The sequence below is a fragment of the Rhinolophus sinicus genome, linkage group LG09 (genome assembly GCF_036562045.2).
Source record: "Rhinolophus sinicus isolate RSC01 linkage group LG09, ASM3656204v1, whole genome shotgun sequence".
Lineage (NCBI taxonomy): Eukaryota > Metazoa > Chordata > Mammalia > Chiroptera > Rhinolophidae > Rhinolophus > Rhinolophus sinicus.
Window position 1 is genome coordinate 68,627,119 of NC_133758.1, and position 14,415 is coordinate 68,641,533.

Here is a 14,415-nt window from a genome sequence, read left to right on the forward strand (position 1 = left end):
CTCCCTTTCTTTTGGTTTGCTCCTTGATTTGGATGGAATGTCTCCTCCACTAGCTTCCTGTGAAAAGTGCAAGGGAGGTCAATTTTTAGAATCCTTACATACTTGAAAATGTTTTTATTCTACTCTCACACTTAATTGATAATTTCTCTGAGTATGTAACTAAATTGAAAATTATTTCCCCGCAGAATTTGGAGACATTTCTCCATTGGCTTCTAGTTTCAAAGGTTTTTATTTGATAAGTTTAATATCATTCTGATTCCTATTTCTTTGCAATGCCCAGTTTTTATCTCTGAAGCCTGGGGCTCTGAAATTTCGCAGGGCTTGCTCTTTCTGTAGGTCTTTTTTCACTTGTGGTACTAAGACATGCAGTAAATCCTTTGAATCTGGAAACACCTGTTTCTGGGATATTTTCCTATGTTACATTTTGGATAATTTTCTCCCTACTATTATTGTCTTTATTCTTGTTCTTAACTTCCTATTAGTTGGATGTTGGACCTTTTTCTATGATCTTTTCATTCTCTTACCTTTTTTCTCCTGTTGTTTCTCTTAATCTCTTATTCCACTTTCTGAAAGATTTTATTTTCTAAAAGATTTTTTTTAACCTTCAAAACTGTATATTAATCAATTTATGACTCACTTTTTTAGTTTTTAGAGTCTGGGTCTTTTTATCCAATTGCTTCTTATAGTATCCTATGAGATACTATCATTTTGCAAAGATAATACCATTCTAACATCTGTGAAGATAGGTTTTTTTAGCTTTTCTCTTTTCTTCATTATCTTCATTTCCTCCAGGTTTTTTTTTGTTTGTTTGTTTGTTTTTTTGGTGTATGCAGTTGGTATTTGGTTGGTCAGTCTCGTGTTGGAAATGTTCCAGGAATATTTAATGATCCCTATCCACTCATATGTAGAAGAGAGGCTCCAACAGGCTGATGAGAAGTCTACGTGTGGAACTATCAACCAAAAGGTCATCATGTCACCCATCATCCTTTTGCTGGAGGATTCCCAGAGGCAAGATCTGGAAGCCCTTTCTCTGGTGTCATTCAGTTTCTCAAGGGAAGAACCCTGCCTGGTGGTGTGCCTGGAAATAGGCATTCTGGGAGCACTGACTAAGGGTCTGACTAGGGATAGCCCACATTCACCCTGTTTCCAGCCCTGTGCCTTACTCCTGATCTCTGCTGAGCCTGTTGGCCCCATGTCTAGAGTCTTTCCAGTTCAATTACTCTGGAAAGTAAGCCTTTGTTCTCTTGGAGAGCTGATGGGGGTTGGGGGAAGGGTTCCTGACAGATGGTGAGTAACCTGGCTGTGTGAGGTAGTAGTGATGACCTGTAGGTCCAACTACCACATATTAAGACTTTCAACTCTCCAGCCATGTTTAGTCCTCACCTCACCCATGACTTTTACAGCTGTAGGTAGCTCCCGGTGCCCTGTTTCTCAGAGGTTCTATTGTAGGTCAGCTCCTTTGCCATCAGTTAACACTTCTCCAGCCACATTCTGTCTTCTAAAAATATGTTAAAATCTCTTGTTCACACTTACATCCGTTGGGATTCTTCAGGTACAAGCAGCAGCAAACGTAGTCTTACTAAACACTTAAATAATTAGGAAACTTCTTATCATATGTAACAAGAAGTCCAGAGGTAAAAGGGCACCAGCCCCCAGAGATCAGAAGTTGGCTCTTCTTCTCTGCCCCTTTCATTCCACAGTCTTCAGTCTTTTAGCACTTTCGGGCACATCCAGATAAAACAAGGTCCAGTGAAGGTGGAGACCATCTTTTCCTTGAATCTCTTTTAAAGGTGAAAATAATCTTTGCAAAAGCATTGCCCTCCCCCACCCCAAAAAAACACTTTTTTTTTTTTTTCTCATGCCTTTTTCCAAGCCAATTATTAGTAAAATGAATAAGATTCTGTTATTGGTTTGGGGGTTAAATGGAGGTTAGGAAGTCATCACCATTAGCTATCACCATATTTCTGCTGATCTTTTTGTTCTTTGAGGCTAATGCCTTTTTTATTCCTTTACTGTGATTTTAGTAGGCTTTTGGGAGGGAGAGGAGATAAGTGTGTTTGATCCACCTGTCCCATTTAACAGGAAGTTCTTCAGCCACTTTTTGACACATACCTGTACAACTAGCTCACTTTCTTTTCTTTTTTCTTTTGGTTCTTTTTAATTCTTGTTATTAAAATTTTCCCATGTACAGAAAAGAGAAAAATATAATGAACACCCTTATACCTAGTTTTAAGAATTGTCATATTAAGGTTTTACAATTATATTTACTTCATCTATATTTTTTAATGATATATTTTGAAATACATTGCAGGTATCATGGCTCTTTAAAGATTTCCAAATGGATCCTTAAAAAATAAAGATATTTTCCTATATAACCATGACACTATGACCACACTTAACAAAATCCAGCTCACTTCTATCTCCTGCAGGACAGGGAGGTCCTGTCATAGTGAGGAAGGCTTCAAAAAGAGCCTACTAGAAAGTTTGGAAACAACTTAAATGTCCATCAATAGACTAGTTAAGTAAAGTGGGAAATATCCATATTATGGAATACTGGGGAATATTACAAATGATTATATAGTTCTATACATGGAAAGATTTCTACTTCATTAGGTTTAATAAAAAAGCATGTCGCAAAGTAGTATGCACAGTCTGATCCAGTTCTTGCTTAAAAATGCAGGTGCCTATGTATGCACAGTACAGTCTGGAAGGATTTAAATCAAAATCTGATAGCATTTGATCTTGAGTGGCAGGATTATATATGCTGTTTTCTTTCTGAATATGTTTCAGCATTATCAAAACTGTTTTACTATTTGGGCTCTAAAGAGGCAAGAGTGTGGTTGCCCCTTCTGGTACAGGAGAGTCAGTCTCCGGGAATGCAGCCGGGGAGATGTGTCTTTGGACTGGTGACTTTTGACATGCAGCAGCAATGACATCTTTGTGTTTTATATGTATGGCAAGGTGACAGTCAATAATAAACTGTCATACTAACAGAGTTCTTGCAATAACACTGAAACATTACCTGTGGCTTTGTTTGGGGTATTTTCGTGTGTGTTTTTTTTTTTTATTGTGGTAAAATATGCATAATACAATTTACCATTTCTAAATGTCCAGTTTAGTGACAGTAAGTACATTGACACTGAGGTACAATCATCACCACTGTCCGTCTCCAGAACTTTTTCATCATCCCATACCGAGTCTCTGTACTCATTAAACACCAACTCCCCATTCCCCCTTCCCAGCACCCGGTAACCACTGTTCTACTTTCTGTCTGGATGGATTTGACTATTCTAGGTGCCTCATATAATTGGAATCATATAACATTTGTCCTTTGTGATCAGCTTATTTCACTTAGCATAATGTCTTCAAGATTCTTCCATTTTGTAGCTTGTATCAATACTTCATTCCTTACAAAAAAAATCATTCCATTTTAAGACTTAATATTCCATTGTTTGGATATGCCATATTTTGTGTATCCGTTCTTCTACTGGTGGCCATTTGGGTTGTTTCTGCCTTTATGGCTTTATTTTTAAATAACTGTGCTTTGGGGATCCAGTTTGAACTCAGGTATTTGACACCTAGAAAGATTTCAAAGTAACAAAGAATCCAGAGTGAAAATGAGGGAGAAGGGAGGCAAATCAACAGTGCTGCTTCATGTGACTTGCAGGGGCAGCTTTCAAGGAAGTATGCAGAAAACTAATTTTTTTAAGGATTTTGATTTTTTTTTCCCCCAAAACTTCTTTTTCTCCCTTTCTCCCTGGCTAATCCCCTGATGAAAATAGAGAAGCAGTAAAAACAACTGATAACTAACTTTGACTGTTTCTCTTCTACTGATGTGGATGTGTTTGTTTGTTTTTTGTTTTTGCCTTGTTTTGTTTTTTATTGCTTGGGAAGTATGTAGTACTACTTCTTACTGTGACATTGCTTTTCTACAAGCTGAGCCATAATTGAGATGAGATCTGTTGGATAATTTATACACATGAAATTCATTTATTCCTTCATTGAGAAACACATTTCTTTACCACCTACTATGAGCCAACCTTGCCAGTGGCTTGTCAAAAATTAAATGGAAACATTCATCCTCAGAAGACACAATTAGACTACATGACTACATGTGGCTTGATAGTAAGAAACTGGCCTGGTTGTGGGGTAAGGGACTTGTGGCTCCATCACTGGGACAAAAGCTTTTCTCATGCTTCCATGTCATCAGTATGATAACAATTTCATAAAGCCGTAGTTTAATAGCAAAAAAAAGTGTTTCTAGGACTGTCTTTCATCATCACCGATATTTTGTCAACTGTTTTGAACTTGTTTACCTAGTTGATCTACCTGTCAAGTTCCGCTTTCGAAGAGAAGGAACTATATATGGTAATACAAATTATATGCAAATGGTTGAATAGTTATAACTGATCTCATGGAAGACTCATTTTAAGTTAAATTAACTCTCTATCACATTACTGTATTTTACATTCCGCTTACACTGCTGGCATTTTCCCTCGTGCCTGAATTCAAGCAGTGCAGAACGTCAGGCCCAGCGGATCTATAGAGAGCTGGCCACTGCTAACCTTCTCAACCTGAATGTTTTCCTGATGCAGAGTGGCATGGACCTGGGAAGAATAATTGGGCTGCGTTCTGAGCTCCGTTAAACTGGGGGAGCCTTGTCTCCCCAGAAAAGCTTATTCTATTTGTCCTCTCTTGCCCTTAGACCATCATCTGCAAACAGCATAAGCAGCAGCACATCTTCAAATCATAGTGGCTACACTCCGGAACTCCCTCTGCCCCCAGTTGGAGGTGACCTCGCCAGCCGACTGTCGAGTGATGAAGGGGAGATGGACGGAGCCGACGAATCCGAGAAGTTAGACTGTCAGTTCTCCACCCACCACCCCAGACCTCTTGCGGTAGGCCACCTGCTGTTTCCCTGTGTACATTTTTCCCCTGTGCTTTGTGGGCATTTAAGCGACTGTGTCAGCGGGGCACACTTTTCTAAGGAGAGATCGTCAGGAGAGTGTTTTACGGAAAGGCTTACCCTGAGGTTGAATGATTGCCTCAGGAATACCCTTGAGGGTCACAGAAGGAAAGGAAAGGTCACCCAGCTGATTACAATCCTTTAAACACCTGAGTATGTGGTCCACCTTGAAGCAATAATGCTTGAGAAATGGTGTTTATATAAGTGCACTGGGGAGCTGACCTTCCGGCTTTGCCCATCTGAAAACAGAGCCTCTGATTTCAACAGTCACTAGTCTAGCTCACCTGCGTTGAGAACCATCTGTCTTAGCAGTGTGCCAGGTGCCAGCCCTGGCTGGTTCCCTCCCCTGTTGGTTCGGAGTTTTATTGTTATTAGTCAGTGTGACCATATGGCACCGGTACTGAGAGAGAGAGAGAGAGAGAGAGAGAGAGAGAGAGAGAGAGAGAGAGAGAGAGAGAGATGAGGAAATGAGAAGGCATTTCATGTCAGCATGACTGCTGATGAACAGAAAGGTCAATTTCTTCCCAATCCTTTCTCTTGTTAAAGAGTCCACTTTAACAATTCAGGTCGTTGAAATCAGGGTGGGAAGCATAAGGAGGCATGAGCTGGAGGCTTGTTTATGTTTGCTGGATGAGCACTTGAGAAGGGAATGCTGGTGCTACCATCACAGGGCTGAATGCTGGGGGCCTGGCATGTTGGACCCCACGGCTGGTTTGCTCTGCTGCCACCTTGAGCCTACAGGAATAGCCCAGACTCTTCTTAGAGCTCACGACTATGCAGGTGAAATCAATCCTGCATCAAGATAGAGTGAGTTCCTCCTCCTTTCTGTTTATGAGATGAATGAAGGCCAACTTCACTTCCTGTTGCTAGGAATGATGGTGACCTGTGGTTCACCCATAGCCTGAGACTTTGGCTCTTGGCTAATTCCGAAATAGTGACGGATAATTAGAAATGCCTTTGACTGCCAGTAATAGAAAACCCAACTCATACAGCGCATGCACTGCAGTTACTTAATTCTCTCATGTAACAAGAAGTCTAGAGGTAGGTGGTTCCAAACTGGGGGAGAATCTCTGCAACCCTCTTTACCTTTCACACATGATCTCATTGTGTCTGCCACGGCTCCAATATCCCATCTTCACCCAGCAGCATTCTACACGAGATGGAGAGACACAAACAGAAGGGGAGTCCTAAGGTGCCATCTTACATCATTTCATAGGGAAGAAAATCTTCCTGTGAACTTCTAGCAGACTTGCCCTTACATCTGCCAGAAGTGAGTCACGTACCCACCCCTATACCACTCAATGGCATAGAAGGATGGGATTGCATTGTCCCAAGATGGAGCCAGCCACAATACCTCCCAAGGTTCCAGGAAGAGACCCACCTTCCCTGCTCGTTGCTCCATGTCAAATATCAGAACAAAAGCGTGGTTCTGTTAGCAATGAAAAGGCAGGGAGAGGAGGGAGGGGTGGTAGTTGATGAGACTGGAGACCTGTGGGGTCTGCCCCAGTGGCCAACACACTGAAGATCACAGCTCTGCTGAGGGCATAATATGCGATCAGGAACAAGACCCTCTCAGGGCATCTGGCCTTGCATCTCTGTGAAAACAGAGACACAGATAACAGACAAAAAGGTGCCTCCAGCTTCCAAGTCTGAAAGAGAGACCGGGTTCTACGAGCAGGCCAGACTCTGGAGCACATCAAATGTTTGTCCAAATGACAAGCTGCCAGGCTACAGAGGATTCACTCAACTCTGGGCATGGCGGATATGTGTGCCCATAATGTTTTGCTGATTTAAATGGGAAGGTCATGGATTTATTTCTTTGCTTTGTCCTGTCTCTCATGGTCAATTGATATGTTCAGTCATTTTTGTAATGAAAACTCGTTAAGTGTGTCTTTAGCATCTGGGATGAAGGAAGAAACATGTCTAGACCTGGAATGGCTCCCACATGATGCTGGGGACCAGCTTCCACACTGGAGAGTTCCCTTTGTATGCTTCTTGCTTAGTCAGCAAGCACTTAACATGAAAGTACAGAAAAAAGTTTTTTATCAGGAGTACCAGATTTGATGGGTGGCAAGATTTTAATGCAAAACCCCCAAAACATAAGCAGAAATGAAACAAAGGGAAGGTGTTGCATTTGCTCCTGAGAACTGTTCTAAAGGCTGGTTCCAGGAAGGGTTTGTGGAACGAGTGCCAATCCAGCACTGTGTCTGGGAGGGAGGCCAGGAGCTGCTGGAGGCCTGGGGGTGGGGGGAGAAGCGGCATTTGAGTTATAGAGTCATTTGCAGACTCGTCTGAGCTCTAGACCAGCCAAATGTCACCTTCTCAGAGGCTGTTTCTTGCATTTCTGGTTGTCCTAACATCGTAATAAAATGATGTTTATTAAACATCTGACTTCCCATATTTCAGCCATATGTTTTAAATGTGATGGTTTGATTTAAACATTTTGTGGAACCTTAGCTCACCAATCCATCATTTAGCCCAAATCCCTACCTCCTCATAATGAAGAAGAGCCTGAGGTCCCTGGCCTTTATACACTTATAATCAAGACAGGCACGTAGGCATTATACAACATAAAAAACCCAGGTAGTGCTCCAAGGTGAAATACTACCGTGTTTCCCCGAAAATAAGACTGGGTCTTATGTTAATTTTTGCTCCAAAAAACACATTAGAGCTTATGTTCGGGGGATGTCATCCTGAAAAATCATGCTAGGGCTTATTTTCCAGTTAGGTCTTATTTTCAGGGAAACATGGTATAATGAAGTTTGCAGTAGGTGTGCTGTGGGGTTCAAGTGGCAAGGTCAGTCAGATAAAGGCCATTGGAAATGAGAGTCTTGATTAGGGCACTGAGAGTGGGAAGAGTTGGGATTTACAGAGAAGAGGGAAGAACATGGCAGGTGGAGGGAACAACATACATGGAAGCTTCGAGGCAGGGATGTGTCCCAGGGCAGCCTGCAGGTACTGATAGGAGGGGAGGAGAGGTCAGGATGATGAAAGGAGGAGTTTAGCCTGCTTAGAAGTGAAGTGGCTCTGCTGACAACGGATAGGAAAGGTGTGGCCAGTCAGCAAGACATTAGAACGAGGTGTTTCCATTACTATGATGAGAAGCAAGGAACCACCAAGTTCCTTCAGAAGATGGATGATTTGATACGCAGGTGGTGCTGAAAAATCACCCTAACTGCTCCTTGTGTGGTTTGGGGGTTTTTTTAACCTAAAATGCTGGCTTAATCCCGCATGCAGAGAAGGTAGCCCTCGGTGCCACATAAATTTGAACAGCACTATTGTTGAGTCATAACGTGAGGTTCTGCAGAAAATCTAGAGCTCAAACTGATGCACCACAGAAGTATTTTTGGCCTCAGTACTATTTGCTTCTTTATTTTGAGTCAAATTATACCCCTGTGTGTTTTTATGCAAATGTTATTTTTCTCTGTATGGTTTATATTCGCTTATTAACCTGTAATCAAAATTAAAATTTGTTTTCTCACAGTTTTGCTCATTCGGGAGTCGCCTCATGGGACGAGGGTACTATGTGTTTGACAGAAGATGGGATCGTTTTCGATTCGCACTAAACTCCATGGTAGAAAAACACTTGAATTCACAGATGTGGAAGTAAGTGAGCCATTTTTGTGCAATATAAGATCAGAGCTGCCCCACAAATATCTGAACCTCAGCTTTCTAAATGAATATCAGTAATTGGCTTTTCATAGAACAAAATGACTCTGAAGCAGGATTCATGATTAATTCTTAAATGTCAGCTCTTCTTAATGGCTTGCCTACAGTTTGTCAGAGACACATACGATGTATTCTATGCCTTGTCTTCTCTGGAGATCATTTTTGTGTTGGTAACCTTCTAAATGAAAAAGGTATTAGATGAGATCTTATTTACTTAACAGTGTGAAAGAGCCTTTTTGCTATGACTAAAGACAGCTAAGGATATAAAGAATATGCTCTGTTTGTAATGTTAAAGCTATGAAGTCAATACTCAAAATTTCATAGTGGTCACGGACCAATTTCTAATTGTTTAATGTCCTGTGAAAACAATATGTTTAGCGGCCAACAGGGCCGATCCTGAGTGATGTTGTGAAGTTGGTTAAGCTTGTCTCGGGCCCTTCCCACCTCCCTAGAACTCTCTCCTCACCTCGCTTACACTTCTCTCTAACCTAAACCCAAGCTTACATTCCATTTCTCTAATGCCCCTTTATTCTCTAACACCTTCAATGTATTTACATTTTCATAGGAGATTTATAAAAAGGGGAGGAAACCTTCCTGACTTAGGAAAATGCTATTGTGAAGGCATGTCAGGCTAGGCCCTCTCGAAGCCCAGCACATGAGGCACTGCTGTTCTGGCCCCTCGATAAAGCAAGGCCAGCCTGCTGGCTACCCCCACCCCCACTCCTCTTAAGATATCATAACCTGTTAGAATCATGGATCTCTCAGGTCTAGGCCCAGATGATTCAGGAAAGGCAACTCTGAACCCCTCTCCCTGCCCAGCAAAGCCCGGGAAAGGCGAGAAAGGGATTCCTGAGAAATGGGAGACTGACAGTGGGGATGAGAACAGAACTCAAAACTTACCCTTCTCTCAGGTTTCCTCCTCTCTCCCAGGCAGCTGTGGCATCTCAGCCCCTTTTCACCATGATGCCCAAAGAGCTTCCAGGCCTGAACTCTAGGAGGAGGAAGCCCCATTGTGTCTGCAGTAAACTCTCATAGTGGATTTAGGACTAAATATTAACACTTCCTGTAAAGTAGGAAAGGGCCACAAGAGAAGCTTACCGTTTCTTCCCATTTAAGTGACTGCCCGCTATGTCTAAAAGGCACCCTGATACCTACCTGTGTCCATTCTAAACAGCTACAAATGGGCGCTGTATGCGGGTTTACCTTGTTTGCGGTTATTCGGTGATGTATGCTTCTGAGATGGTTCCCCTGAGATGGCAGCCAGCCCTGGTGATTCTCACAGCTCTTTGCTCTCCTGTGTTGTGGAAGTGTAAATCCTGGACACATGGCAGGAATGTGTTGATCTGTATTTCGCTACCTGGTGTCCTGTCAGCTCAAGCTCCATATTCCTTTCCTCCTCAGGCACAGAAACCCGAGCCACAGGGCATCAGGTCCCTCCCCCCTTTTCAGGACTTGCCTAACCAATCTGCTGTCACTGAGCAACATTGGGGCTGCCTGGGTGTCAACTCTGGAGAGCGTAGCACCCCGCTGCCCTCTCAACCTCGCTGCCCAAACCCCAGGCCCCGACGGGCCCGAACCTGGAGGGATGGCAGCCGATGGGGGCGTGGAAGACATTAGGAAGAAAAGGAACGGCCAAGACTCTTTTTTCTTTAACAAGCATTTAACTCTGCATCAGGAGACGCCAACACAGTATTCTCTTTCAGCCAGGTCAGCATCTGGAGCTCCATGCCAGCTGGCAGGGGAGGATGGGCACTGTCAGTAATTTATTCGCATCTGTGGGCTTTTTATGGGACGTCCCTATGCCAGTGAGCAAAGCTTAATCCGGGCACAGCCTGCAAAGCTGAAATCCACTGCCGTTCAGCCCCAAGGAAAACACATAAACTGCTTAACATGGGGGTGAGGGGAAGGGGCTCCCGGGGACAGTGAGCGGCCATGCGGCCCTTGCCCTGCTTCTCCCTGCCCTTTCTCCCCTCCTGCCTCTGCTATCCACTTATGATCAATGCAAGAGGAAGGAAAGGGAGAGAAAGTGTGCTGAAAAATAGGCCCCGTCCTAATCCTGAGTGTCAGCCGGGTAAGACTGAGGACTTCAGCTCGGCTTGTCAGCACAAGCTGAAGCATGTATTTATACTATTAAATGGGAAATTTACAAATTGGGCCATTCGGAGTAGATTCCAGTTAAGGTCATTGAATGGGGTCCTCTCTACATGAGCCATTTGGTATTTGTAAATAACTTTGTATTGCAAGTAACTGCCAGGCCTCTGCCCACATATATTTCTACCCAGACTGTAGCTCTGGTAAGAAACTTGAGCCGAGGACAGACTGAGCGGGAGGCCTGCAGTGCCACAGCCAGGCCGCAGACAGCAGGGCAGGTGTGCTGACACGGTGTACTCTGACAGATGTCCCGCGGTGCTGTTGGGAAGGGGTGTGCAGTACCAGGCAGTTCTAAGGGTGTGCTTAACCTTCCCGGTCTGATTATGGGAGTCCTTGCCCGGCATGCATAGTTATGTTGCTGCTGAGAATTCACCTGCTCACCCATCCACTCACCCATCATCCATTCATTTGTTCACTCATTCATTCATTGCAGTAAGTACCAATAGAGCACTTAAGTAGTGCTGACGGGATCTTCAACATTCTTTAGGCTTAAGAGAAAGTAGATTTTCAAACACCATCATGGCCACACTGGGTTGGGCAACATTTTTCTCTTCTCTTTGATCTCCTCGCTTTGATATTTTTCAAGGACTCTGTGCTTCTATATTCAGATTCCTCTGATTCCTCCAAGAGAGCAGAACTAAGAGAGGCATTTCCTTCTCGGCAGGGCCTCTTTCCAGAGTTCCCTGATACCACAGCTGGGAAGGTAGCCTCCCAGGAAAGCAGGGACTGGAGCAGCCCCACCTCACACCTTGCTGCAAGCTCCCAGGGTGCAGGTCCCCGGCCTGCCCACTTCCAAGTGCTGCTTTCCAAGAAGAAGAAGAGCAAATTCCTAACTGCTGGGGAGCCCCAGCTATGCTGGAAATACTTTCAGGGGACATGAGTTGGGGGTGGGGGGGCAAGGTGAGAGACAGGAAAGAGCCGGCTTAATATTTACCTGGCTTCTGAGCTCAGCATCTTTTCCTGCAAAATCAGGAACAAGTGGTGATTCCAAGGCCTCTGTGCTCCTCCCCAAAGTAACATCAGCATCAATCCAGGCCGTGGTTTGGAAGGAGGAGCTGTTTCCAGCACAAGTGAAAAGATGGAGTTTGCAGGGAGGCCCCAGAAGTGGCCCACTGCCTGGTGCTGGCCTTGGCTCCACGGAGTGTAAGAAGCATGGGGTTTGCTCCCAGGCACCCCCAACCTCCAGGAAGACCTTCCCCATCCGTATGGTCTCCTGTGCCCATACCCTGCATTGATCTTCAGAACAAACTAGAAATTCCTGACCCCTCTCTTTGGATTAAACGAGGGTGTCTATACTTACCAATTCCTAACACATGGACAAGAAGACCTGTCGAAGGGCAGCACACCCCAATTATAGCTCCACTGAGTGAAGGGTGCAGTGCACAGGAAAAAAATCAGTCCTGAGTCTGGGCAAGTTGACAACTCCCATCATTTCCCATCATTTCCCATCATTTCCCAAGCCCCAACCCTCCACTGCCCTGTGGCCTCCGTAGCCCGGCCAATAGGAGCTAACAGCCACAAGCTAACATGGAAATACCTTTCTCCAGAGTAAACCAGAGGCTGCAGACAGGAAATGCAGGAGGTGGCTGGCCTGTAAGGAGAGGGGTGTTTCTCATTCTGCCTCAAGCGAAGAGCTGGGTTGAGAGGCAGGGACAGGAGGAGGCTGGGAAGCTCTGACAGGAAGTGGACAGAGGCTGCAGGGGCACAGGGGGGCGCTCTGGCCCATGTGTGCAAGAGGCAAAGCCCTGTCCTCATCAAGCCAGGACCTAAGTGTGAAATGACCACTTCTCATTAAAAACCACCTTCATCACTCCAAAAAAAAAAGTAGGAGTGGAATACTGTTGGGGAAATTTATATTCTAAATAACATTCGCCTTTTATTCATGAACTCAGATCAGCCATTATCCAATGGTCAAGCATGGAGAAAAGGATTTGAAAACCTGAAAGTGCTTAAAAATAGGTTGCTGACTATTGCAATGCGGGGAGCCATAGGGAAGGGCCATAATTCAGATTTTACCATCCTTCAAGGCTTCATTTTCCATAGTCTGGTTCTACTGGGGTTTTCTCTGTGGCCCTGATGCTCACATTTAGTCGAGCCTCTGGAGCAATGCCAAGCCTGTTTCTTACTGTTTCTCTTTCACTCTTCTCTCATGTTTAGGAAGATCCCTCCTGCGGCAGATAGCCCCATGCCCTCGCCAGCAGCCCACATCACCACCCCTGTTCCAGCATCCGTTTTACAGCCTTTCAGCAACCCCAGTGCTGTGTATCTTCCTTCAGCTCCCATCAGCTCGAGACTCACCTCTTCTTACATAATGACATCAGCCATGCTCTCAAACGCAGCTTTTGTGACATCGCCGGACCCGAGCGCCCTCATGTCACACACCACAGCTTTCCCTCATGTGGCTGCAACCCTCAGCATCATGGACTCAACCTTCAAGGCCCCATCTGCCGTGTCCCCGATACCAGCCGTCATCCCTTCCCCATCCCACAAGCCATCCAAAACCAAAACCAGCAAATCCTCAAAAGTCAAAGACCTGTCAGCCCGTAGCGACGAGTCTCCAAGTAACAAAAAGAGGAAGCCTCAGTCCTCGACTTCCTCCTCCTCCTCCTCATTCTCCTTGCAGACATCCCTCTCGTCTCCGTTGTCAGGCCCCCACAAAAAGAACTGTGTTTTGAATGCCAGTTCAGCTTTGAACTCCTATCAGGCGGGCCCTCCCTATAACAGTCTGTCTGTGCACAACTCAAACAATGGGGTGAGCCCACTCAGTGCCAAACTGGAGCCCTCAGGACGGACCTCACTGCCCGGCGGCCCCACGGACATAGGGAGACACGTGGGCATGGTGGGCGGCAGCAGTGAGTCCTGTGCCCTCTCGGTGCCCTCCCTTGCAGGGGACCTCTCTCTGGCCTCACACAATGCCGTGTCTTCTCTGACCCTCTCTTTTGACAAATCAGAAGGAAAAAAGCGTAAGAACTCGAGTTCTAGTAGCAAAGCCTGTAAAATCACTAAAATGCCTGGTATGAATAGCGTTCACAAAAAGAACCCACCCAGCCTTCTCGCACCGGTGCCCGATCCCGTTAACAGCACCTCCTCTCGGCAGGTAAGGGACCCATCCTTCCAGGGGCCTCCTGGCAAGACCTTCTCAGCCCAGGGAGCAGGGGAAGCTGGGCAGTGCCCCTTAGCCAGGTGGGTCAGACAGGTAATGCAAGCGTGACTTCTCGTCTCGTTTTCCCCATAGGCGATTGTCCCCTTCTGCTCTGAGAGCAGTTTATTTAACAAATACTTTCTACAGCCCTCGCTAAGTGCTATTCGAAGCGCTACACAAGTATTCATTTAATCCCATAACAACCCAGTGCAGTTGGTGCAATTGTCATCACTTTACAGATGAGGAAACTGAGGCACAGAGAGATTCTGAGTTCCCCACTCCACTTCTGTCTCTTTTATATCTTGAGGTTCTGAGGACAGTTTTATTAAAGAATTCTGATGCCAAGAAGTTTTATCTGATCTATTGGAGTCCCCTTAGGAAGAGCCAAGGCCCAGGCAGGTTACAGGATGACCTGGGGTCCCACGTGGGGGTGGTAGCTTGTGCTTGCAGCTCCCAGGTAACTGTTCTCACTTTACCTGGCTGCCTT

The 14,415-nt window shown here is 45.0% G+C and overlaps 1 protein-coding gene across 18 annotated transcripts in view; it reads left to right on the plus strand.

Moving 5' to 3' along the window:
- ATXN7L1 (ataxin 7 like 1) overlaps positions 1–14,415 on the plus strand; it is a 216,532-nt gene that overhangs the window by 197,751 nt on the left and 4,366 nt on the right. For 14 of the 18 annotated variants that reach the window (XR_002138484.2, XM_019745368.2, XM_019745369.2 and 11 more), the window contains 4 exons: positions 4,706–4,898; positions 8,451–8,572; positions 10,037–10,342; positions 12,944–13,883. Coding sequence is in view for 16 of the 18 variants with exons in the window: in XM_019745368.2 (XP_019600927.2) it covers positions 4,706–4,898; positions 8,451–8,572; positions 10,037–10,342; positions 12,944–13,883 (1,561 nt within the window). In the remaining 2 variants the exon portion in view is untranslated. The remainder of the gene's footprint in view (positions 1–4,705; positions 4,899–8,450; positions 8,573–10,036; positions 10,343–12,943; positions 13,884–14,415) is intronic. The other 4 variants (XR_012498855.1, XM_019745370.2, XM_019745371.2 and 1 more) reach the window with 1 other exon arrangement.